This window comes from Bos grunniens, chromosome 26 (assembly GCF_055505025.1).
Source record: "Bos grunniens cultivar Pamir isolate PY7600 chromosome 26, Bosgru_T2T1.0, whole genome shotgun sequence".
In the NCBI taxonomy this organism is placed as follows: Eukaryota; Metazoa; Chordata; class Mammalia; order Artiodactyla; family Bovidae; genus Bos; species Bos grunniens.
The window spans coordinates 7,389,040-7,414,353 of NC_141190.1; the positions used below are offsets into that span (position 1 = coordinate 7,389,040).

Consider the following 25,314-nt stretch of genomic DNA (forward strand, 5'->3'; position numbering starts at 1 on the left):
AGTTTGGCTCTAACAAAATTTTCCACTTCTTTCTTAGATCAACTGATTAGTTTTCACTGACAAAGTTCAACGTAAAGCAACAGTGTACTCACATGAGGAAATATTTCCAGCCTTATTATTTATCATGCAATTTCACAAACTGGTGAACTCAACCGCAATTCATTCAGGAAGTGTTTTCAGTGAAAGAAATAATGCATTTATAGTCAATTATTTGTACTGGATTTTAAACTAATCATTTTCCCTTCTACAGATGATCTTCCTCACCAAATTAAGGTTTCATATTTAAGGACAGACATACTAAGTAAGCATACTATGTAATAATTATCTTGAGCAGCTTGCTTATTTTCACTCATAAGTAGTTACTTTCTTTCCAACAGAATGTTGAGCTTTAAGTTCAACAAAATATTTGACCTTACGTCTATTCAAAACCATGTTTTAAAAATCAAAATTAGGGCCATCAGATTTTCACTTACTTTGCTTTAGCTTCTGCATCTTCATATGCTTTATTAGAAACATCATCTAATCCTCCGATCAAATGTTTGAAAGAGCTGTCAGAGAGGAAAAAAGCAGTGATTATGATAAATCCTCACCAAAGTGGTAACAATGACAGCATACTCAATGACACACTGAAACAATGTGAAAGGATCTAAATAAAAATGAATTTAAACATTTAATATCAGTGCATTATTAAGAAACATATCAGATAATGATATAAACTGAGAGCAGGAAACATCTTTTAAAGTGCTGTGAGATTTTACATTTTAATTTTAAATCTCTATAATGTTAATACATGCAAATGGCTTTGCTTGCCAGTTCAGTTCAGTCACTCAGTCCTGTCCGACTCTTTGCGACCCCATGAATCACAGCATGCCAGGCCTCCCTGTCCATCACCAACTCCCAGAGTTCATTCAAACTCATGTCCATCAAGTCGGTCATGCCATCCAGCCATCTCATCCTCTGTCGTCCCTTTCTCCTCCTGCCCCCAATCCCTCCCAGCATCAGGCTTTTTTCCAATGAGTCAACTCTTCGCATGAGGTGGCCAAAATATTGGAGTTTCAGCTTCAGCATCAGTCCTTCCAATGAACACCCAGGACTGATCTCCTTTAGGATGGACTGGTTAGATCTCCTTGCAGTCCAAGGGACTCTCAAGAGTCTTCTTCAACACATTTGTAGTGAGTATTATAAAACAAAACATGCATGAAACATGTAGGATGTTTGCTAATTTAAATTTAAATGTTGCTTTGTCATTTTTACATACACTTAAAAAAAATAACCTATAAAGAGAAACTTGACACTCTGCTTGGGGGCTGACTGGAAGGGGAAAGGAGTAGCTATTACATCAGGCCCTTGGGTAATGATCTCATCTGTGGAACAGGGTAACTAGAATGCTGGGCTAAATACACCAAGTATTTCTTTTCTTTTTTTTTTCCTTTGATGTGGTCCATTTTTATAGTCTTTGTTGAATTTGTTACAATACTGCTTCTGTTTTATCTTTTGGTTTTTTGGCTGCAAGGCATGTGGGTCTTAGCTACCCCACCAGGGATCCTGCACTGAAAGGTGAAGTCTTACCCACAAGTCCACAAGGAAAGTCTCTATACTAAGTATTTTTCATACAAAAAGGAAACAAAACACAATGACTAGACAAAAAGTCAAAGAATCAAGAATTGCATTCCATGGAGTATCAAGTTTTTTTTAACGAACATTCAGTTCAGTTCAGTTGCTCAGTCATGTCCAACTCTTTGTGACCCCATGGACTGCAGCACGCCAGGGCTCCCTGTCCATCCTCAACTCCCGGATTTCACCCAAACCCATGTGCATTGAGTCCGTGATGCCATCCAACCATCTCATCTCCTGTTGTCCCCTTCTCCTCCTGCCCTCAATCTTTCCCAGTATCAGTGTCTTTACAAATGAGTCAGCTCTTCGCATCAGGTGGCAAAGGCATTGAGTTTCAGCTTCAATATCAGTCCTTACAAAGAACACCCAGGACTGATCTCCTTTAGGATGGACTGGTTGGATCTCCTCGCAGTCCAAGGTACTTTCAAGAATCTTCTTCAATACCACAGTTCAAAAGCAAGGGAATGGCAAACTACTTCAGTACTCTTGCCTTGAGAAGCCCATGAAAGTATGAAAAGGTAAAATGAACTTATTAATGAGGGTCAAATAAATGAATGTGAATGAATGAGCAATAGGCAGCAGTCCATATAAAAGTTTCAAAAATATAATTAATGATAAATAAATGATAAATGTTATCTCCATGGTTGATAATGGTTAAAATATGATTTTGGCCATTGTTCTTTATGTGGTAAAACTGCCCATTTTCCTATTGAATATTTTAGTTATTATTAGAGAAATCCTTCTTTGAGAAACTCCTTAAAGTGAGATGGGCTTATGTTGTAAAGTAAAATACATATCTTTAATTATGAAAAAAAGATAACATCTGGTTGATTTCCTGTTTTCATAAATAATTTGAAATTTAAACACAGAAAGTTTAAGTTATTTATCCAAAATGATAGCAGTTTAGAATTATAATCCATTTTCTCTGATACCCAATCCTTTCCTTTATAATACTTTAATATTTTAAACACAACCAAATCTAAACATTGTGAAAAGGCACTAACAGAGGAAAAAGGAGAATTAAGTGGTAAAAACAAAGAGCAAGAACTACTAAAATGTAGCTTTTTAAAAATACTGGTATACCTGTGATGGATTCATTTTGATATTTGGCAAAACTAATACAATTATGTAAAGTTTAAAAATAAAATAAAATTAAAAAAAATACTCAGATCTATTAATACATTGTTTTCTTAAACATTTAAAATGCATAGCAATTTGAAAATTCAAATAGTTACAAAAATTCCTGTCTTCCTCCTTCAGTTCAGTTCAGTTGCTAAGTCCTGTCAGACTCTTTGTGACCCCATGAACTAGAGAACGCCAGGCCTCCCTGTCCATCACTAACTCCCAGAGTTTATTCAAACTCATGGCCATCAAGATGGTGATGCCATCCAACCATCTCATCCTCTGTTGTCCCCTTCTCCTCCCACCGTCAGTCTTTCCCAGCATCAGGGTTTTTGCCAATGAATCAGTTCTTTGCAACAGGTGGCCAAAGTATTGGAGTTTCAATTTAGCATCAGTCCTTTCAATGAATATTCAGGACTAATTTCCTTTAGGATGGACTGGATGGATCTCCTTGCTGTCAAGGGACTCTCAAGAGGCTTCTCCAACACCACAGTTTCAAAAGCATCAATTCCTTGGGACTCAGATTTGTTTACATCCAACTCTCACATCCATACACAACTATTAGAAGAATCATAGCTTTGACGAGATGGAACTTTGTTGGCAAAGTAATGGCAGCTTTTTAATATGCTGTCTAAGTTGGTCATAACTTTTCTTCCAAGGAGCAAGTGTCTTTTAATTTCATGGATGCAGTCACCATCTGCAGTGATCTTCAGTTCAGTTCAGTTCACTCACTCAGTCTTGTCTGACTCTATGACCCCATAAATCGCAGCATACCAGGCCTCCCTGTCCATCACCAAATCCCGGAGTTCACACAAAGTCTTGTGGATTGGGTCGGTGATGCCATCCAGCCATCTCATCCTCTGTCCTTCCCTTCTCCTCTGGCCCCCAATCCCTCCCAGCATCAGGGTCTTTTCCAATGAGTCAACTCTTCACATGAGGTGGCCAAAGTATTGGAGTTTCAGCTTCAGCATCAGTCCTTCCAATGAGCACCCAGGACTGATCTCCTTTAGGATGGACTGGTTGGATCTCCTTGCAGTCCAAGGAACTCTCAAGAGTCTTCTCCAACACCACAGTTCAAAAGCATCAATTCTTCAGTGCTCAGCTTTCTTCACAGTCCAACTCTCATATCCATACATGACCACTGGAAAAACCATAGCCTTGACTAGATGGACCTTTGTTGGCAAAGTAATGTCTCTGCTTTTGAACATGCTGTCTAGGTTGGACATAAGTTTTATTCCAAGGAGTAAGCGTCTTTTAATTTCATGGCAGCAATCACCGTCTACAGTGACTTTGGAGCCCCAAAAAATGAAGTCTGACACTGTTTCCCCATCTATTTCCCATGAAGTGATGAGACCAGATGCCATGATCTTCGTTTTCTGAATGTTGAGCTTGAAGCCAACTTTTCACTCTCTTCTTTCACTTTCATCAAGAGGCTCTTTAGTTCTTCTTCACTTTCGGCCATAAGGGTGGTGTCATCTGCATATCTGAGGTTATTGATATTTCTCTCAGCAATCTTGATTCCAGCTTGTGCTTCATCCTGTCCAGTATTTCTCATGATGTACCCTGGATATAAGTTAAATAAGCAGGGTGACAATATACAGCCTTGACATACTCCTTTCCTATTTGGAACAAGTCTGTTGTTCCATGTGAAGTTCTAATTGTTGTTTCCTGACCTGTATACAGGTTTCTCAGGAGGCAGGTCAGGTGATCTGGTATTCCCATCTCTTTAAGAATTTCTCACAATTTGTTGTGATCCACACAGTCAAAGGCTTTGGCATAATCAATAAAGCAGAAAGAGATGTTTTCCTGGAACTCTCTTGCTTTTTCCATGATCCAGTGGATGTTGGCAATTTGATCTCTGGTTCCTCTGCCTTTTCTAAAACCAACTTGAACATCAGGAAGTTCACGGTTCACATATTGATGAAGCCTGGCTTGGAGAATTTTGAGCATTACTTTACTAGCGTGTGAGATGAGTGCAATTGTGCAGTAGTTTGAGCATTCTTTGGCATTTCCTTTCTTAGGGATTGGAATGAAAACTGACCTTTTCCAGTCCTGTGGCCACTGCTGAGTTTTCCAAACTTGTTGGCATATTGAGTGCAGCACTTTCATAGCATCATCTTTCAGGATTTGAAATAACTCAACTGGAATTCCATCACCTCAACTAGCTTTGATCGTAGCGATGCTTTCTAAGACCCACTTGACTTCACATTCCCGGATGTCTGGCTCTAGGTGAATGATCACACCATCATGATTATCTGGGTCGTGAAGGTCTTTTTTGTACAGTTCTTTTGTGTATTCTTGCATTAGGTCCATACCGTTTCTGTCCTTTATCGAGCCCATTTTTTGCATGAAATATTCCCTTGGTATCTCTAATTTTCTTGAAGAGATCTCTTGTCTTTCCCATTCTGTTGTTTTCCTCTATTTCTTTGCATTGATCACTGAGGATGGCTTTCTTATCTCTTCTGGCTATTCTTTGGAACTCTGCATTCAGATGCTTATATATTTCCTTTTCTCCTTTGCTTTTTGCTTCTCTTTTCACAGCTCTTTGTAAGGCCTCCTAAGACAGCCATTTTGCTTTTTTGCATTTCTTTTCCATGGGGATGATCTTGATCCCTGTCTCCTGTACATTGTCACGAACCTCCAACCATAGTTCATCAGGCACTCTATCAGATCTAGTTCCTTAAATCTATTTCTCATTTCTTGTATAATCATAAGGGATTTGATTTAGGTCATACCTGAGTGGTCTAGTGGTTTTCCCCACTTTCTTCAATTTAAGTCTGAATTTGGCAATAAGGAGTTCATGATCTGAGCCACGGTCGGCTCCCCGTCTTGTTTTTGTTGACTGTATAGAGCTTCTCCATCTTTGACTGCAAAGAATATAATCAGTCTGATTTCAGTGTTGACCATCTGGTGATGTCCATGTGTACAGTCTTCTCTTGTGTTGTTGGAAGAGGGTGTTTGCTATGACCAGTGTGTTCTCTTGGCAAAACTCCGTTAGTCTTTGCCCTGCTTCATTCCGTATTTCAAGGCCAAATTTGCCTGTTACTCCAGGTGTTTCTTGACTTCCTACTCTTGCATTCTAGTCCCCTATAATGAAAAGGACATCTTTTTTGGGTGTTAGTTCTAAAGGTCTTGTTGGTCTTCATAGAACTGTTAACTTCAGCTTCTTCAGCATTACTGGTTGGGGCATAGGCTTGGATTACCGTTGTTTTGAATGGTTTGCCTTGGAAATACACAGAGATCATTCTGGCATTTTTAAGATTGCATCCAAGTACTGCGTTTTGGACTCTTTTGTTGACTATGATGGCTACTCCATTTCTTCTAAGGGATTCCTGCCCACAGTAGTAGATATAATGGTCATCTGAATTAAATTCACCCATTCCAGTCCATTTTAGTTCGCTGATTCCTAGAATGTTGACATTCATTCTTGCCATCTCCTGTTTGACCACTTCCAATTTGCCTTGATTCATGGACCTGACATTCCAGGTTCCTATGCAATATTGCTCTTTACAGCATCAGACCTTGCTTCTATCACCAGTCACATCCACAGCTGGGTCTTGCTTTTGCTTTGGCTCCATCCCTTCATTCTTTCTGGAGTTATTTCTCCACTGATCTCCAGTAGCATATTGGGCCCCTACTGACCTGGGGAGTTCCTCTTTCAGTAGCCTATCATTATGCCTTTTTATACTGTTCATGGGGTTCTCAAGGCAAGAATACTGAAGTGGTTTGCCAGTCCCTTCTCCAGTGGACCACATTCTGTCAGACCTCTCCACCATGACCTGTCTGTCTTGGGTGGCCCCACATGGCATGGCTTAGTTTCACTGAGCTAGACATGGCTGTCTAATTTGATTTCAGATCTTCATCTTCCTGGTCAGATTCCTGTCATTACATTCTATATACCAACATCTCTATTAATATATCAATTATATATGACGATGTCCCAGGTCAGGGGCGGCAGCCAAGAGCAGCTAACGCATGCCTGAGGTCAGGGTAGCGTCCAAGAGGAGCTACCCCATACCTGAGGTCAGGGCGGCGGCCAAGACGAGCTACCACACGTCTAAGGTCAGGGGCGGCGGCTGAGAGGAGCTAAAGCACGCCTGAGGTCAGGGCAGCGGCTGAGAGGAGCTACCACACCCCCGAGGTCATGGGAGGCAGCCCAGAAGGGCAAGGAGGGTCGAGAGGAGCTACTCCCTGTTCAAGGTCAGGAGGGGTGGCCCTGAGGAGATACCCCTTGTGCAAGGTAAGGAGCAGTGGCTGCCCTTTGCTGGAGCAGCCATGAACAGATACCCCACGTCCAAGGTAAGAGAAACCCAAGACGGTAGGTGTTGGTAGAGGGCATCAGAGGGCAGACACACTGAAACCATAATCACAGAAAACTAGCCAATCTGATCACAGGGACCACAGCCTTGTCTAACTCAATGAAACTAAGCCACTGCAGTTTGGCCGAGCGGCAGCCGGTGGTGGCATGCGGTCACGGTCAGCGCCGCCTCGCTCGAGAACGTTGTTCCCAGGATGTCGAGCCTCAGGGTCAGACTAGATGGAAGATGGATCTGTCGAGGACGGATAGAGGAAGATGGGTGGACGGCTTGCCGGCCCTGGTGGCCGAGTCTTGGGGCCCGCTCCGGGGATGGCCTGGAGCCGCTGGAGTCCCAGGCGTCGCGGGACCGCCCTCGTGTGTGGGTGGCAGTGGGATCTCGCGCTGGTTTTCCTGGTGGCCCGGCTGTGTCGGTGTTTTCTGGTCCCTGGACGGTGCCCCTGGACCCCCTGTCCTGCGGCCCCTCCCTGCATGCTTGCCGGCCCCTCCCTGCAGCCGCTGCCGGCCTTTCCTCCTCGTCCCGCGCGTGCGACCGCCCGCGTTCCCTTCCCCTGTCTAGGACCGAGCCTGCCTCGCCTCACGTGGGTGTCGCCCGCAGCGGCCTTGGCGTCCCCGGGCGGAGCAGTGCCCCCGAGCCCTGAGAAAGGGGGCGGGGCGGAGAGCCTTGCGCGTGTGAGGGCCGTGGGCCGCGGCTATGCGGTGGGAGAGTGTTCTCCCGGCCGGCTGCGGCTCTGGGTGTGTCGGTGGCGGTGGGAGCGAGCCCCGTGAGGGGGTGGGGGCGCCAGTCCGTCGTCCCGGGTGTCCCGCTGGACCGCCCCTGTGCTGGGAGGCCTCTGGCGGTGAGATCCCGCGGTGGGCCCTGGCGGCCGACTCGCGTCCCCCAGGTCGCTTTGAGCCATTCCCCTCGCAGTGGCGCGCGGCCACCCCACCTCCGCCGCCGGTTCCTTGGTGTTGGCCTCGTGTGGCCGCACCCCGTCGGTGCCCCTCTCCGTTTTTCCGTCCCCCTCAGTCCGCTCCCCGTCTGCCGCTCCCCGAGGCCGCGCCCTAGTGTGTCTGGCTTCCTGGGCCCGTCGCGGCCCCGGTCCTTTGCCCGTTTCGCCGGCGCCTGTCCGCCGCCGCAGCCGTCGCATGCTGGACTAGGGGGCGCGCCCGTGACCCCCGCCGCGCCCCCGCTCCGGTGCGCTCGCCCTAGTGCGGGTGGGGTCCCCGGTCTGCCGCCCGCGGGCCGGTCGCCGTGTCCTCACCGCCCTGCATCCCCCACCCCTCTGGGGCGGGTGGACAGATGGACGCCGAGGGCGCGGGTCTGCCATGCAGGGTGTGGCCTGGGCGGGCTCGCGACGGGGGAGGAGGGGGGGCGGGGTGGAGGAGGGGGGCCCGCCGCCGTCCTCCCCGACCCTCGTGGACCTAGACTGTGTGCGATTGGGCATCCTCGCTGAGGGCGGGAGGGGGCGGTCGGTTTCCCGGCCCAGTGAGCGCCTTCTCGAGGCCCCTCTCCCGGCTGCCTCACCTTGGGGGTCTTCCTGCTCACCCGCCCAGAACCCGACGCATCCAGGGCCTATCCCCCTGCTCCCAGCACAACCGGCTCCTCGTGCTCGCTCCGCTCAGCGGACTTCCTGGTGGCTCAGATGGTAAAGCATCTGTCTACAATGTGGGAGACCTGGGTTCGAGCCCTGGGTTGGGATGATCCCCTGGAGAAGGAAATGGCAATCCACTCCAGTACCCTTGCCTGGAAAATCCCATGAACAGAGGAGCCTGGTAGGCTACAGTCTATGGGGTCACAAAGTGTCGGACAGGACTGAGCAACTTCACTTTCAAATAGCAGGGAAGGGAACACAGCTCCACCCATCCATAGAAAATTGGATTAAAGATTTACTGAGCGTGGCCCCACCCATCAGAACAAGACCCAGTTTCCCCCGTCAGTCTTTCCCATCCCCCTGTCAGTCTCTCCCATCAGGAAGCTTCCATAAGCCTCTTACCCTTCCATCTGCCCTCTGATGAGAGGGCAGACAGACTGAAAACCACAGTCACAGAAAACTAACCAATTTGATCACCTGGATCACAACCTTGTCTAACTCAATGAAACTATGAGCCATGCCATGTAGGGCCACCCAAGACGGATGGGTCATGGTGTACCGCTCTGACAAAACGCGGTTCACTGGAGAAGAGCATGGCAAACACTTCAGTTATTCTTGCCTTGAGAACCCCGTGAACAGTATGAAAAGGCAGAAAGACAGGACAATGAAAGATGAACTCCCCAGGTCAGTAGGTGCCCAATATACTACTGGATATCAGTGGAGAAATAACTCCAGAAAGAATGAAGGGATGGAGCCAAACAAAAACAACACCCAGTTGTGGATGGGACTTGTGATAGAAGCAAAGTCCAATGCTGTAAAGAGCAATATTGCATAGGAACCTGGAATGCCAGGTCCATGAATCAAGGCAAGTTGAAAGTGGTCAAACAGGAGATGGCAAGAGTGAATGTCAACATTCTAGGAATCAGCGAACTAAAATGGACTGGAATGGGTGAATTTAACTCAGATGACCATTATATCTACTACTATGCACAGAAATCCTTTAGAAGAAATGGAGTAGCCATTAGAGTCAACAAGAGTCTGAAATGCAGTACTTGGATGCAATCTCAAAAACGACAGAATGATTTCTGTCCGTTTCCAAGGCAAACCATTCAATGTCACGGTAATCCAAGTCTATGCTCCAACCAGTAATGATGAAGAAGCTGAAATTGAACAGTTCTATGAAGACCAACAAGACCTTCTAGCACTAACACCCAAAAAAGATGTCCTTTTCATTATAGGGGACTGGAATGCAAAAGTAAGAAGTCAAGAAACACCTCGAGTAATAGGCAAATTTGGCCTTGGAACACAGAATGAAGAAGGGCAAGGGCTAATAGAGTTTTGCCATGAAAACACATTGGTCATAGCAAACATCCTCTTCCAACAACATAAGAGAAGTCTCTATACATGGACATCACCAGATGGTCAACACCGAAATCAGGTTGATTATATACTTTGCGGCCAAAATGGAGAAGCTCTATACAGTTAGCCCTTGGTTAAAAATATAAATTTTCTATGGTGCTAATAATCCAATATTTGTGATTTTTTTTTTACTACTAGATAAAACAAAGTGAAGGGAAAGGACATGCACTTACAAAAGGCCCCTATATTGATAGGACAGAAAATTATTTTTGAAGTAAATTCCCTCTAACTGAGGAAAACACTTTATTTAATGTGTAAGTGATTTTTTTTATTATGGAAAAGTTTTTTAAATGAGAGAGGAAATTAAAATATCACTAAGAGTTCTCTTACCACAAATGACTAATAGGGACATCTTTATGTATTGATAACTTTTTTTTTTTTTTGCTGCATAGCTTTATTTTTGTTTATAGAGATGCAAGCATAAAATAGCTATGATTAAATATGGTTTATTATTTTGACTTTAAACCTACTATAATAACATAAGCAAGTGTGTTTATTCTTTAAAATTCCATAAGCAATATTTTCACAAAATAATAGGCCATTATACATATACACATGATAGAATATCTATGTGTCCATCTATACACAGAAGCACAGATACCCAAAGACATACACACTCACATACACATAGAGATGAAGGAGTAGTCATGGCAACACCCTATAAAAAAATTTACATTTATACTCTCAATTAGAGATTAAACATATGGAATTTCTTTTCAAAATAAAAATATTCAGAAGTATAATCTTGACTTTATAATTGGACCATATGCCCCTTATAAATAATCTTTACTTAGAAAGCAATCCTGTCCAAATAACATTTTTTGAAACATGAGACAAATACATTCTGCTAATATTCTAAGTCTCCTAAAACAATAAGTTAACCAGTATAGCTAACTAGAAGTTTAAGAAAATGTAGAATTTTTGAGCAATATTAATAAGCTCCAAATAACTGTCTCTGTATCTCTGCACTGATCAATGAATAATTTAGGACATCTTGACAAACATAATTGATGGCATTACAGAATTTAGCATTCCTGGTGCAAGTCTGAAGTAACTAGTGTTTCATGGCTCCCTCTCACAGACACTCTGTAGGAACACCTGCCACCTGTATGGACCCTCATCAAACAAACATTTGAAACAATTTTGATATCACATGCCTTTTTAAATATTTACTTGGGTCTTAGGACATTTCTTGACTACAAAAGGAAAATACTTCAGTTGTTCTAATCAGAATGGGATTATAATGAAAAGTTTTGGAAACACTAACGACTGGGTGAGCAGAAACTATAACATTATCAATTATAACAAATATAAGAGACTGGAAGAAAATCATTCAATTCTCTTTTAAAAAACAAACTCACAATTCATGTATGAGTTATATTTTAGGATTATAGAATAAAATAGTCAACCTCACATATACTCTGAGACATAACTTCCGAATAAATGTAGAGAACATTAATGAGCAAAAACTTTAATTCCGGGAATTTCAACAGCAAATCTTATTGTATACACACTAAGTATGAAACACTTTTCTGCTAATTTTCTTGGGATGTAAAATCAAACTTTAACAAATCCTGACCAAACTTTTTGAAGGAAGTGGATAACATGTGATTAAGTGTTAGTCACTCAGTCGTGCCCGACTCTTTGCGACCCCATGGACTGCAGCCCACCAGGCTCCTCTGTCCATGAGATTTTCCAGGCAGGATACTGGAGTGGGTTGCCATTGCCTTCTCCAGGAGATCTTCCCAATCCAGGGATTGAACCCGGGTCTCCTGCACTGCAGGGAGATTCTTTACCGAGTGAGCTACGAGGGAAGCCCCAACATGTGATTAGTTTAGTGTACTGAGGCAGAAAGAGCAGACAGGAAATCCCTCTTATGCTTAATGTTATAGTTTAAACATCCTTGCAAGGAAGGGGTGGAAAAGAAAGAGGAAGTAAAAAGGAAGGAAGGAGAGAAAAATGGATTAAAGAAAGGAGGAAGGAGAAAAGGAAGAAAGAAAAGGAGAAGGGAAGGGGGAAAATTATGACTTTTTCACATCAAGAATGGTATTTATAGAATTTCTTTTTAAGAAATATCAGTTATACTTTTCTAAGGATTCATTCATTTCTTCTAAGTTATCCATTTTATTGCCATATAGTTGCTGATAGTAGTCTCTTATGATCCTTTGTATTTCTGTGTTGTCTGTTGTGATCTCTCCATTTTCATTTCTAGTTTTGTTGATTTGATTCTTCTCCCTTTTTTTCTTGATAAAGTCTGGCTAATGGTTTGTCTATTTTATTTATCTTCTCAAAGAACAAGCTTTTAGTTTTCTTGATTTTTGGCATAGTCTACTTTGTTTCTTTTTCATTTATTTCTGCTCTAATTTTTATTATTTCTTTCCTTCTACTAACCCTGGGGTTCTTCATTTCTTCTTTTTCTAGTTGCTTTAGGTGTAAAGTTAAGTTCTTTATTTGATTTTTCTCTTGTTTCTTGAGGTAAGCTTGTATTGCTATGAACCTTCCCCTTGGCACTGCTTTCACTGAATCCCATAGGTTTTGGGCTATCGTGTTAAACTGAACCAGAAAGAAATAGAAAATCTTAACGGACCTGTCACAAGCACAGAAATCAAAACTTTAATCAAAAATCTTCCAACAAACAAAAGTCCAGGACCAGATGGCTTCACAGGTGAATTCTGCCAAAAATTTAGAGAAGAGCTAACACCTATCCTACTCAAACTCTTCCATAAAATTGCAGAGGAGGGTAAACTCCCAAACTCGTTCTATGAGGCCACCATCACCCTAAAACCAAAACCAGACAAAGATGCCACACAAGAAAACTACAGGTTAATATCACTGATGAACATAGATGCAAAAATCCTCAACAAATTCTAGCAAACACAACCCAACAACATATTAAAAAGATCATACATCATGACCAAGTGGGCTTTATCCCATGGATGCAAGGATTCTTCAATATTCACAAATCAATCAATGTGATACACCACATTAACAAATGGAAAGATAAAAACCATATGATTATCTCAATAGATGCAGAGAAAGCCTTTGACAAAATTCAACAGCTATTTATGATAAAAAAAAAATCTCCAGAAAGGAGGCATAGAAGGAACATACCTCAGCATAATAAAAGCCATATATGATAAACCCATAGCAAACATTATCCTCAATGGTGAAAAATTGAAAGCATTTCCCCTAAAGTCAGAAACAAGACAAGGGTGCCCACTCTCACCAATGCTATTCAGCATAGTTTTGGAAGTTTTAGCCACAGCAACCAGAGAAGAAAAAGAAATAAAAGGAATCCAGATTGGAAAAGAAGAAGTAAAACTCTTAGTTTCCAGATGACATGATCCTCTACATAAAAAGCCCTAGAGACACCACCCGAAAACTACTAGAGCTAACCAATGAATATAGAAAAGCTACAGGATATAAAATTAATACACAGAAATCCCTTGCATTCCTATACACTAACAATGAAAAAACAGAAATTAAGGAAACAATTCCATTCACCACTGTGACGAAAAGAATAAAATACTTAGGAATAAATCTACCTAAAGAAACAAAGACCTATATATACAAAATGATAAAACACTGATGAAAGAAATAAAAAAATGACACAGATGGAGAAATATACCACGTTCATGTGTTGGAAGAATCAACATAGTGAAAAAGAGTATACTACCCAAAGCAATCTACAGAGTCAATGCAATCCCTATCAAGCCACCAATGGTATTTTTCACAGAACTGGAACAAATAATTTCACAATTTGTATGGAAATACAAAAAACCTCAAATGGCCAAAGCAATCTTGAGAAAGAAGAATGGAACTGGAGGAATCAACCTACCTGACTTCAGACTATACTATAAGCTACAGTCATCAAGATAATATGGTACTGGTACAAAGACAGAAATATAGATCAATGGGGCAAAACAGAAAGCCCAGTGATAAATCCATGCAACTATGGACATCTTATCTTTGACAAAGGAGGCAAAAATATACAGTGGAGAAAAGACAATCTCTTTAACAAGTGGTTCTGGGAAAACTGGTCAACCACATGTAAAAGAATGAAACTAGAACACTTTCTAACACTGAATACTAAAAAAACTCAAAATAGATTAAAGATCTAAATGTAAGACCAAAAACTATAAAACTCCTAGACGAAACTATAGGCAAAACACTCTCTGACATAAATCACAGCAAGATCCTCTATGACCCACCTCCCAGAGTAATGGAAATAAAAGCAAAAATAAACAAATGGGATCTAATTAAACTTAAAAGCTTTTGCACAACAAAGAAAGCTATAAATAAGGTGAAAAGACAGCCTTCAGAATGGGAGAAAAAAATAGCAAATGAGATAACTGACAAAGAATTAATCTCAAAAATATATAAGTAGCTCATGCAGCTCAACTCCAGAAAAATAAATGACCCAATCAAAAAATGGGCCAAAGAACTAAACAGACATGTCTCCTAAAGAAGACATACAGATGGTTAACAAAGACATGAAAGGATGCTCAACATCACTCATTATCAGAGAGATGCAAATCAAAACCACAGGTACCATCTTACGCCAAACAGAGTGGCTGCTCTTAAAGAGTCTACAAACAATAAATGCTGGAGACAGTGTGGAGAAAAGGGAACCCTCTTACACTGTTGGTGGGAATGCAAATTGGTACAGCCACTATGGAGAACAGTGTGGTAATTCCTTAAAAAACTGGAAATAGAAGTGCCATATGACCCACCAATCCCACTGCTGGGCAAACACACTGTGGAAACCAGAACTGAAAGAGACACGTGTACCCCAATGTTCATCACAGCACTGTTTATAAAACCTAGGATATGGAAGCAATGTAGATGTCCATCAGCAGATGAACAGATAAGAAAGCTGTGGTATATATATACAATGGAATATTACTCAGCTATTAAAAAGAACACATTTGAATCAGTTCTACTGAGGTGGATGAAACTGGAGCCTAATATACAGAGTGAAGTAAGTCAGAAAGAAAAACATCAATACAGTACATGGAATGGGTGAATTTAACTCAGGTGACCATTACATCTACTACTGCAGGCAGGAATTCCTCAGAAGAAATGGAGTAGCCATCATGCTCAACAAAAGAGTCCAAAATGCAGTACTTGGATGAAATCTCAAAAACGAAGAATGATCTCTGTTCGTTTGCAAGGCAAACCATTCAATATCACAGTAATCCAAGTCTATGCCCCAATCAGTAACGCTGAAGAAGCTGAATTTGAATGGTTCTATGAAGACCTACAAGACCTTTTAGAACTAACACCCCAAAAAGATGTCCTTTTCATTATAGGGGACTGGAATACAAAAGTAGGAGGTCAAGAAACACCTGGAGTAACAGGCAAATTTGGCCTTGGAATATGGAATGAAGCAGGGCAAAGACTAATAGAGTTTTGCCAAGAAAATGCACTGGTCAGAGCAAACACCCTCTTCCAACAACACAAGAGAAGACTCTATACATGGACATCACCAGATGGTCAACACCGAAATCACATTGATTATATTCTTTGCAGCCAAATGGAGAAGCTCTATACAGTCAGCAAAAGCAAGACCAGGAGCTGACTGTGGCTCAGATCATGAACTCCTTATTGCCAAATTCAGACTTAAATTGAAGAAAGTAGGGAAAACCACTAGACCATTCAGGTATGACCTAAACCAAATCCCTTATGATTATACATTGGAAGTGAGAAATAGATGTAAGGGACTAGATCTGACAGACAGAATACTGATGAACTATGGAATGAGGTTCGTGACATTGTACAGGAGACAGGGATCAAGACCATCCCCAGGGAAAAGAAATGCAAAAAAGCAAAATGGCTGTCTGAGGAGGCCTTACAAATAGCTGTGAAAAGAAGAGAAGCAAAAAGCAAAGGAGAAAAGGAAAGATACAAGCATCTGAATGCAGAGTTCCAAAGAATAGCAAGAAGAGATAAGAAAGCCTTCCTCAGTGATCAATGCAAAAAAATAGAGGAAAACAACAGAATGGGAAAGACTAGAGATCTCTTCAAGAAAATTAGAGATACCAAGGGAACATTTCATGCAAAGATAGGCTCGATAAAGGACAAAAATGGTATGGACCTAACAGAAGCAGAAGATATTAAGAAGAGGTGGCAAGAATACACAGAAGAACTGTACAAAAAAGATCTTCACGACCCAGATAATCACGATGGTGTGATCACTGACCTAGAGCCAGACATCCTGGAATGTGAAGTCAAGTGGGCCTTAGAAAGCATCACTATGAACAAAGCTAGTTGAGGTGATGGAATTCCAGTTGAGCTATTTCAATTCTGAAAGATGATGCTGGGCAAACACACTGTGAAAGTGCTGCACTCAATATGCTAGCAAATTTGGAAAACTCAGCAGTGGTCACAGGACTGGAAAAGGTCAGTTTTCATTCCAATCCCAAAGAACAGTAATGCCAAAGAACGCTCAAACTACCACACAATTGTACTCATCTCACACGCTAGTAAAGTAATGCTCAAAATTCTCCAAGCCAGGCTTCTGCAATATGTGAACCATGAAATTCTGACGTTCAAGCTGGTTTTAGAAAAGGCAGAGGAACCAGAGACCAAATTGCCAACATCCACTGGATCATGGAAAAAGCAAGAGAGTTCCAGAAAAACATCTCTTTCTGCTTTATTGACTATGCCAAAGCCTTTGACTGTGTGGATCACAATAAACTGTGGGAAATTCTGAAAGAGATGGGAATACCAGACCACCTGATCTGCCTCTTGAGAAATCTGTATGCAGGTCAGGAAGCAACAGTTAGAACTGGACATGGAACAACAGACTGGTTCCAAATAGGAAAAGGAGTACGTCAAGGCTGTATGTTGTCACCCTGTTTATTTAACTTCTATGCAGAGTACATCATGAGAAACGCTGGACTGGAAGAAAAACAAGCTGGAATCAAGATTGCTGGGAGAAATATCAATAACCTCAGATATGCAGATGACACCACCCTTTTGGCAGAAAGTGAAGAGGAACTCAAAAGCCTCTTGATGAAAGTGAAAGTGGAGAGTGAAATAGTTGGCTTCAAGCTCAACATTCAGAAAACGAAGACCATGGCATCCGGTCCTATCATTTCATGGGAAATAGATGGGGAAACCATGGAAACAGTGGCTGACTTTATTTTTGGGGCTCCAAAATCACTGCAGATGGTGACTGCAGCCATGAAATTAAGACGCTTACTCCTTGGAAGGAAAGTTATGACCAACCTAGATAGCATATTCAAAAGCAGAGACATTACTTTGCCAACAAAGGTCTATCTAGTCAAGGCTGTGGATTTTCCTGTGGTCATGTATGGATGTGAGAGTTGGACTGTGAAAAAGGCTGAGTGCCGAAGAATTGATGCTTTTGAACTGTGGTGTTGGAGAAGACTCTTGAGAGTCCCTTGGACTGCAAGGAGATCCAACCAGTCCATTCTGAATGAGATCAGACTTCGGTGTTCTTTGGAAGGAATGATGCTAAAGCTGAAACTCCAGTATTTTGGACACCTCATGGGAAGAGTTGACTCATTGGAAAAGACTCTGATGTGATGCTGGGAGGGATTGGGGGCAGGAGGAGAAGGGGATGACAGAGGATGAGATGGCTGGATGGCATCACTGACTCAATGGACGTGAGTCTGAGTGAACTCTGGGAGTTGGTGATGGACAGGGAGGCCTGGCATGCTGCAAATCATGGGGATGCAAAGAGTCAGACATGACTGAGCGACTGAACTGAACTGAACTAAACACATATATATTTGAATTAGAAAGATGGTAATGGCAGTCCTATACACAAAACAGCCAAAGAGACACAGATATAAAGAACAGAATTTTGGACTCCGTTGGAGAAGGTAAGGGTGGGATGATTTGAGAGAATAGCACTGAAACATGTATATTACCATAAATGAAATTGATGGCCAGTCCAAGTTCGATGCATAAAACAGGGCACTCAAAGCCTGTGCAGTGGGACAACTCAGAGGGATGGGATGGGGAGGGGGGATGGGGAGGGGAGATGGGAGGGGGGTTCGGAATGGAGGACACATGTGCACCAATGGTTGAGTCACACCAATGTATGGCAAAACTCACCACAATATTGTAAAGTAATTAGCCTCCAATTAAAATAAATTAATTAATTTAAAAAAGAAATATCAATTAAAAGGGCTGGGTTTCTCATTCCAGGAAGTTTGTCTGTTTTAGAACATTATAGTTACAGTAACTCAGTGGGTAATACTTTCAGCTATTAGGATGTTTTCATTATTAAGCCAAATATGCTTGTGAAGGGAGCTGATTACTCAGTGGTATGTCTAAAAAGTCTATAATTTTATTTCTCTGTTGTGATATGAGGAGACTTCATTGAGAGAGTAACAGGCTATGATAGTAATAGAAGGGCAGTTCAAACATCAGAGATCAGCTGCTAAAAACCAATAGCATTTTTATTTAATTTTATGGTTTACAAAGCACTTTTTATATTCATACATCATGTATGCATTCAACAATATATAGTAGTTAATTTAGTCTTCATGATCTCCTATCACCAATTAAACTACGTTGTTTAGAAATCTTGTATAAAAGTATTTAAAATAGAATTTTTTCAAATTCAAAATAGGATGGGAGAAAATCTCAAAACTTCTTTAGAACATTTTTTCTTGATTACATTCAAGGTGATAATCTATTCTTAATGATTAAAGATTAAAACAAAATAAGTCAAAAGTAAAATCTTAAAACCAGAAACTATTGCAAACACTTCAATAGTACTAAGCAAAATGTCTGTCAAACATTATTTGTGCTCTCTTAATTTGACAAGTGTATATGAGTATAGCCCATTAGATTTTTGTAACATGGATCTTGGATAAATCCTTTAAAACATGTTTATTAAAAGAAAATTTTAATTTAGCCCTCCAACTGGGACACCTGTTACTAAGTCTAAGATTTTAGAAGCATCTTTCATTATTTTACTTCTTTTATTGAAAAAAACCTAATAATTCACTTTGTGACTTCGGGTAAAATCTCTTGTGTTTGTCATGTTATTTTTGTTTAACTAGAAGTTGTAATTGTTAGTGGTTTATGCTAGCAAGTAACATATGAATACATTTCTTCAGAGGGATCATGAGCCCCAAATACAATAAAACTAAACAACTTCTACATTTATTTTCAATTATCCACCCCTCCATTCATCCACCCCTCTATTCATCCAGACACACATACAAACTTAGGCAATGCCGACAATCCATGAAGAACAACTCAAGCTACTGTGGATTATACAAAGAGAATAAGAAACACCTGAAAGGAATTTACAGGTGCTTGAGAAGACTCTTGAGAGTCCCTTGGACAGCAAGGAGTTAAAACCAGTCAATCCTAAAAGAAATCAATTCTAAACATTCATTGAGAGGACCGATGCTGAACCTGAAGCTCCAATACTTTGGCCACCTGATGTGAAGAGCTGACTCATTGGAAAAGACCCTGATGCTGAGAAAGATTGAGGGCAGGAGGAGAAGGGGACAACAGAAGATGAGATAGTTGGATGGCATCACTGACTCAATGGACATGAGTTTGAGTAAACTCCAGGAGTTGGTGATGGACAGGGAAGCCTGGTGTGATGCAGTCCATGGGATTGCAAATAGTCGGACAAGACTTAGCAATGACTGAACAACAACAACCTCTCATGTATGGTAGTTCAATTCAGTTCAGTTCAGTCACTCAGTCATGTCCAACTCTTTGCGTCCCCATGAATCCCAGCACGCAAGGCCTCCCTGTCCATCACCAACTCCAGGAGTTCACTCAGACTCACGTCCATTGAGTCAGTGATGCCATCCAGCCATCTCATCCTCTGTTGTCCCCTTCTCCTCCTGCCCCCAATCCCTCCCAACATCAGGGTCTTTTCCAATGAGTCAACGCTTCACATGAGGTGGCCAAAGTACTGGAGTTTCAGCTTTAGCATCATTCCTTCCAAAGAACACCCAGGGCTGATCTCGTTCAGAATGGACTGGTTGGATCTCCTTGCAGTCCAAGGGACTCTCAAGAGTCTTCTCCAACACCACAGTTCAAAAGCATCAATTCTTCAGCGCTCAGCCTTCTTCACAGTCCAACTCTCACATCCATACATGACTACAGGAAAAACCATAGCCTTGACTAGATGGACCTTGTTGGCAAAGTAATGTCTCTGCTTTTGAATATGCTATCTAGGTTGGTCATAACTTTCCTTCCAAGGAGGAACTGTCTTTTAATTTCATGGCTGCAGTCACCATCAGCAGTGATTTTGGAGCCCCCAAAAATAAAGTCTGACACTGTTTCCACTGTTTCCCCATCTATTTCCCATGAACTGATGGGACTGGATGCCACGATCTTATTTTTCTGAATGTTGAGCTTGAAGCCAACTTTTTCACTCTCCTCTTTCACTTTCATCAAGAGGCTTTTAGTTCCTCTTCACTTTCTGCCATAAGAGTGGTTTCATATGCATATCTGAGGTTATTGGTATTTCTCCCGGCAATCTTGATTCCAGCTTGTGTTTCTTCCAGTCCAGCGTTTCTCATGATGTACTCTGCATAGAAGTTAAATAAGCAGGGTGACAATATACAGCCTTGACGTACTCCTTTTCCTATTTGGAACCAGTCTGTTGTTCCATGTCCAGTTCTAACTGTTGCTTCCTGACCTGCATACAGATTTCTCAAGAGGCAGGTCAGGTGGTCTGGTATTCCCATCTCTTTCAGAATTTCCCACAGTTTATTGTGATCCACACAGTCAAAGGCTTTGGCATAGTCAATAAAGCAGAAAGAGATGTTTTCCTGGAACTCTCTTGCTTTTTTCATGACCCAGTGGATGTTGGCAATTTGATCTCTGGTTCCTCTGCCTTTTCTAAAACCAGCTTGAACATCAGGAAGTTCACCGTTCACATATTGCTGAAGCCTGGCTTGGAGAATTTTGAGAATTACTTTACTAGCATGTGAGATGAGTACAATTGTGTGGTAGTTTGAGCATTCTTTGGCATTGCCTTTCTTTGGGATTGAAATGAAAACTGACCTTTTCCAGTCCTGTGACCACTGCTGAGTTTTCCAAATTTGCTGGCATATTGAGTGCAGCACTTTCACAGCATCATCTTTCAGGATTTGAAATAGCTCAACTGGAGTTCCATCACCTCCACTAGCTATGTCCGTAGTGATGCTTTCTAAGGCCACTTGACTTCACATTCCAGGATGTCTGGCTCTAGGTGAGTGATCACACCATCGTGATTATCTGGGTCATGAAGATCTTTTTTGTACAGTTCTTCTGTGTATTCTTGCCACCTCTTCTTAATATCTTCTGCTTCTGTTAGGTCCATACCATTTCTGTCCTTTATCGAGCCAATCTTTGCATGAAATATTCCTTTGGTATCTCTAATTTTCTTGAAGAGATCTCTAGTCTTTCCCATTCTGTTGTTTTCCTCTATTTCTTTGCATTGATCGCTGAAGAAAGCTTTCTTATCTCTTCTTTCTATTCTTTGGAACTCTGCATTCAGATTCTTATATTTTTCCTTTTCTCCTTTGCTTTTCGCTTCTCTTCTTTTCACAGCTATTTGTAAGCCCTCCTCAGACAGCCATTTTGCTTTTTTGCATTTCTTTTCCATGGGGATGGTCTTGATCCCTGTCTCCTGTACAATGTCACGAACCTCATTCCATAGTTCATCAGGCACTCTATCTCTCAGATCTAGGCCCTTACATCTATTTCTCACTTCCACTGTATAATCATAAGGGATTTGATTTAGGTCATACTTGAATGGTCTAGTGGTTTTCCCTACTTTCTTCAATTTCAGTCTGAATTTGGCAATAAGGAGTTCATGATGAGCCACAGTCAGCTCCTGGTCTTGTTTTTGCTGACTGTATAGAGCTTCTCCATCTTTGGCTGCAAAGAATATAATCAATCTGATTTCGGTGTTGACCATCTGGCGATGTCATGTACAGAGTCTTCTCTTGTGTTGTTGGAAGAGGGTGTTTGTTATGACCAGTGCATTTTCTTGGCAAAACTCTATTAGTCTTTGCCTTGCTTATTCCGTATTCCAAGGCCAAATTTGCTGTAGAGTTCTTAGCAAATATGAAGTATTGGTTTTGGCATATTATCTTATGAATATCTAAATAATCTGAAAGAAATCCCATTTTTCTATGCCCCTTTGGTCCGAGACACTATTCTCTCTCTTAGGAATTATTTCCATAGGAATAGAATTTACTTTTATTATATATTAATATGTGTGTGTGCATGTTAAGTTTCTACAGTAGTGTTGGCTCCTCTGTCCATGGGATTCTCCAGGCAAGCATACTGGAGTGGGTTGCCATGCCCTCCTCCAAGGGATCTTCCCAATGCAGGGATTGAACCTGTGTCTTTTGTGGCTCCTGCATTGCAGGTGGATTCTTCACTCTAGAGCCACAGGGGAAGCCCACATATATTCATACACACACACACACACACACACACACACACACACACACACACTTTTCCTACCACTTTTATACTTACACAGTAGGCAGGGTTATCTTTTTAAAAAGTAATTCAGATCATGTCAGTTCTCTATAAGCTCTCTGTCTGATTTCTCTCCTTCTATACTCCTTCTGACTTTAGAGTACATCAAGCTTGAATCTGACTCAGAGCCTTTGCCCTCTGCCTGGAACCTTCTTTCTCTAGATCTCTGCATGGCTTTTTCTTAAAGCTGCTAATGTCTCAGCTGCACTGTGTCCTCTTCAGACATATCTTCCTTATCAAAGAGAGCAAAGTAGCCTTTACCATAAACCCTAACTGCTGTTACTCTCTGTCACTTTAACCCCCTTTATTTTCATATCAGCATTTATCACTTGTTAAAAGCTACTTTAAGTGCTGTAGTGAACATTAGGGTACGTGTGTCTTTTTGAATTCTGGTTTTCTTGGGGTATATGCCCAGTAGTGGGATTGCTGGGTCATACTGTAGTTGTATTCCTAGATTTTGTAAAGGAATCTTCATACTGTTCTCCATAGGTGCCTCAAGAGGGAGGGGATATATATATATATATATATATATATATATATATATATAAATATAAGAATCCACCATATATATATATGGAGAAGGCAATGGCACCCCACTCCAGTACTCTTGCCTGGAAAATCCCATGGACGGAGGGGCCTGGTGGGCTGCAGTCCATGGGGTCGCTAAGAGTCGGACACGACTGAGCGACTTCATTTTCACTTCTCACTTTCATGCACTGGAGAAGGAAATGGCAACCCACTCCAGTGTTCTTGCCTGGAGAATCCCAGGGACTGGGGAGCCTGGCAGGCTGCTGACTATGGGGTCGCACAGAGTCAGACACGACTGAAGTGACTTAGCAGCATATATATATATATATATATGGTTTATGGCTGACTTATGGCTCTCATTGTTGTATAGCAGAAACCAACACATTGCAAGGCAATCTTCCTCCAATTAAAAATTTTAAAAAAACCTACTTTGTTTAAATATGTTGTTTTTCCCACAATACAATTAGTTTCATGAGATCAGGCACCTAGTGTATCTTACTCATCAATAATCCTCTAGTATATTAATATAACAGAAATTTGAATGGTGGGTCTATTCATTCATTCACTTATTGTGTGACCAGGAGAAGACAAGAAAACTTAAGTTTTCTGAAGCAAAGTCTTACATAAAGTTCAAGATTTATGAGTTCAAAGTGTGTGCCTCTTGAGAATTCATCTATATGAATGACGAATTTTCAGGACAAAGGTTTAGTTAAAATGTACCAATTATTTAAATGTGGGGTCCTAATGAAGACATGCATTGCTATAAATGTGGGTGAAAGTGGTTTGAAACACTTAGTGATTTATCATTGAATTATATATATGCCATTAATTTAGGCTAATTATTTTAACTTATAATGGTGTTTTTATTCACAAATCCCAATTGCTGTGAAATGTTTGATTTAAGCCCAGTTTGGTGATTGCAGCCATGAAATTAAAAGACACTTACTCCTTGGAAGGAAAGTTATGACCAACCTAGATAGCATATTAAAAAGCAGAGATATCACTTTGTCAACAAAGGTCCATCTAGTCAAGGCTATGGTTTTTCCAGTGGTCATGTATGGATGTGAGAGTTGGACTATAAAGAAAGCTGAGCGCTGAAGAATTGATGCTTTTGAACTGTGGTGTTGAAGACTCTTGAGAGTCCCTTGGACAGCAAGGAGATCCAACCAGTCCATCCTAAAGGAGATCAGTCTGGGTATTCACTGGAAGGACTGATGTTGAAGGTGAAATTCCAATACTTCGGCCACCTGATGCAAAGAGCTGACTCATTGGAAAAGACCCTGATGCTGGGAAAGATTGAGGGCAGGAGAAGAGGGCAGGAGGAGATGGGGACAACAGAGGATGACATGGTTGGATGGCATCACCAACTCGATGGACATGGGTTTGGGTGGACTCCGGGAATTGGTGATGGACAGGGAGGCCTGGCGTGCTGCAGTTCATGGGGTCACAAAGAGTCGGACACGACTAAGCAACTGAACTGAACTGAAAGTTAAAGAACGAATTTTAAAATGTAGCTCAATTTTCACTTTCAATTAAAAGCAGAAGAGATTAGAATCAAATCTCATGTGGTAGTTTAGCCTTTTGGGTTATAGGGAGAAATATGTTTCTAAGGATAGACTGCCCTGGCATGCCAAATTCATTTCATTTTCTCCAGATTCTTCTAATTTCAAAGCAGAATCTATGGCAACAGTGGATATTTTGTCCATTTAATATTTTTAAGCTTTTTTACTTAGAAATTATTTAAAATTTATAAGTTTATATGTTTTAATCAAAATTGTTTGAAAATAAATAGGCCATTTTATTAAAAACAATAAAAATACCTAGATGACAATATCAATATTTTAGTTAATGTAGAGGTATCAACTGTATCAGATATTAGTCAAAACAATCTACATTTTTGGTAACTATTTAAAGACTGCCTCTAGAAAACTCTGGTAAGAAATATTGTATGGGAACATAAAATACTATGAAAGTCACTGATCTTTTTTAATTAAACTGAAAATGAAATGCTAGGATGGCACAATAAATTTATCTCAAAATATCTTTTTAGTATACTTATTTATGCCTTGAAACTGAAACAAAGACAACATTAGCTTGTAGCATAACATTTTTTATTTCAAAAATCAGTCTGTCTGAACTTTTTATTTTTTATCTATTCTGTTCTTTTTATTTCTTGAAAAAATCATTAGAAGCTGAGATAAATGTATCCTTTGTTGTCATAAATTAGTGATCAGAAAATCTTGAAATAACAAA

At 41.1% G+C, this 25,314-nt stretch overlaps 1 protein-coding gene across 11 annotated transcripts in view; it reads right to left on the reverse strand.

The window, feature by feature from the left end:
- Positions 1 to 25,314, reverse strand: part of PRKG1 (protein kinase cGMP-dependent 1) — a 1,415,798-nt gene that overhangs the window by 126,923 nt on the left and 1,263,561 nt on the right. For all 11 annotated transcript variants that reach the window (XM_086379150.1, XM_086379151.1, XM_086379152.1 and 8 more), the window contains one exon: positions 474 to 548. In XM_086379150.1, the coding sequence (XP_086235276.1) occupies positions 474 to 548 (75 nt within the window). The remainder of the gene's footprint in view (positions 1 to 473; positions 549 to 25,314) is intronic.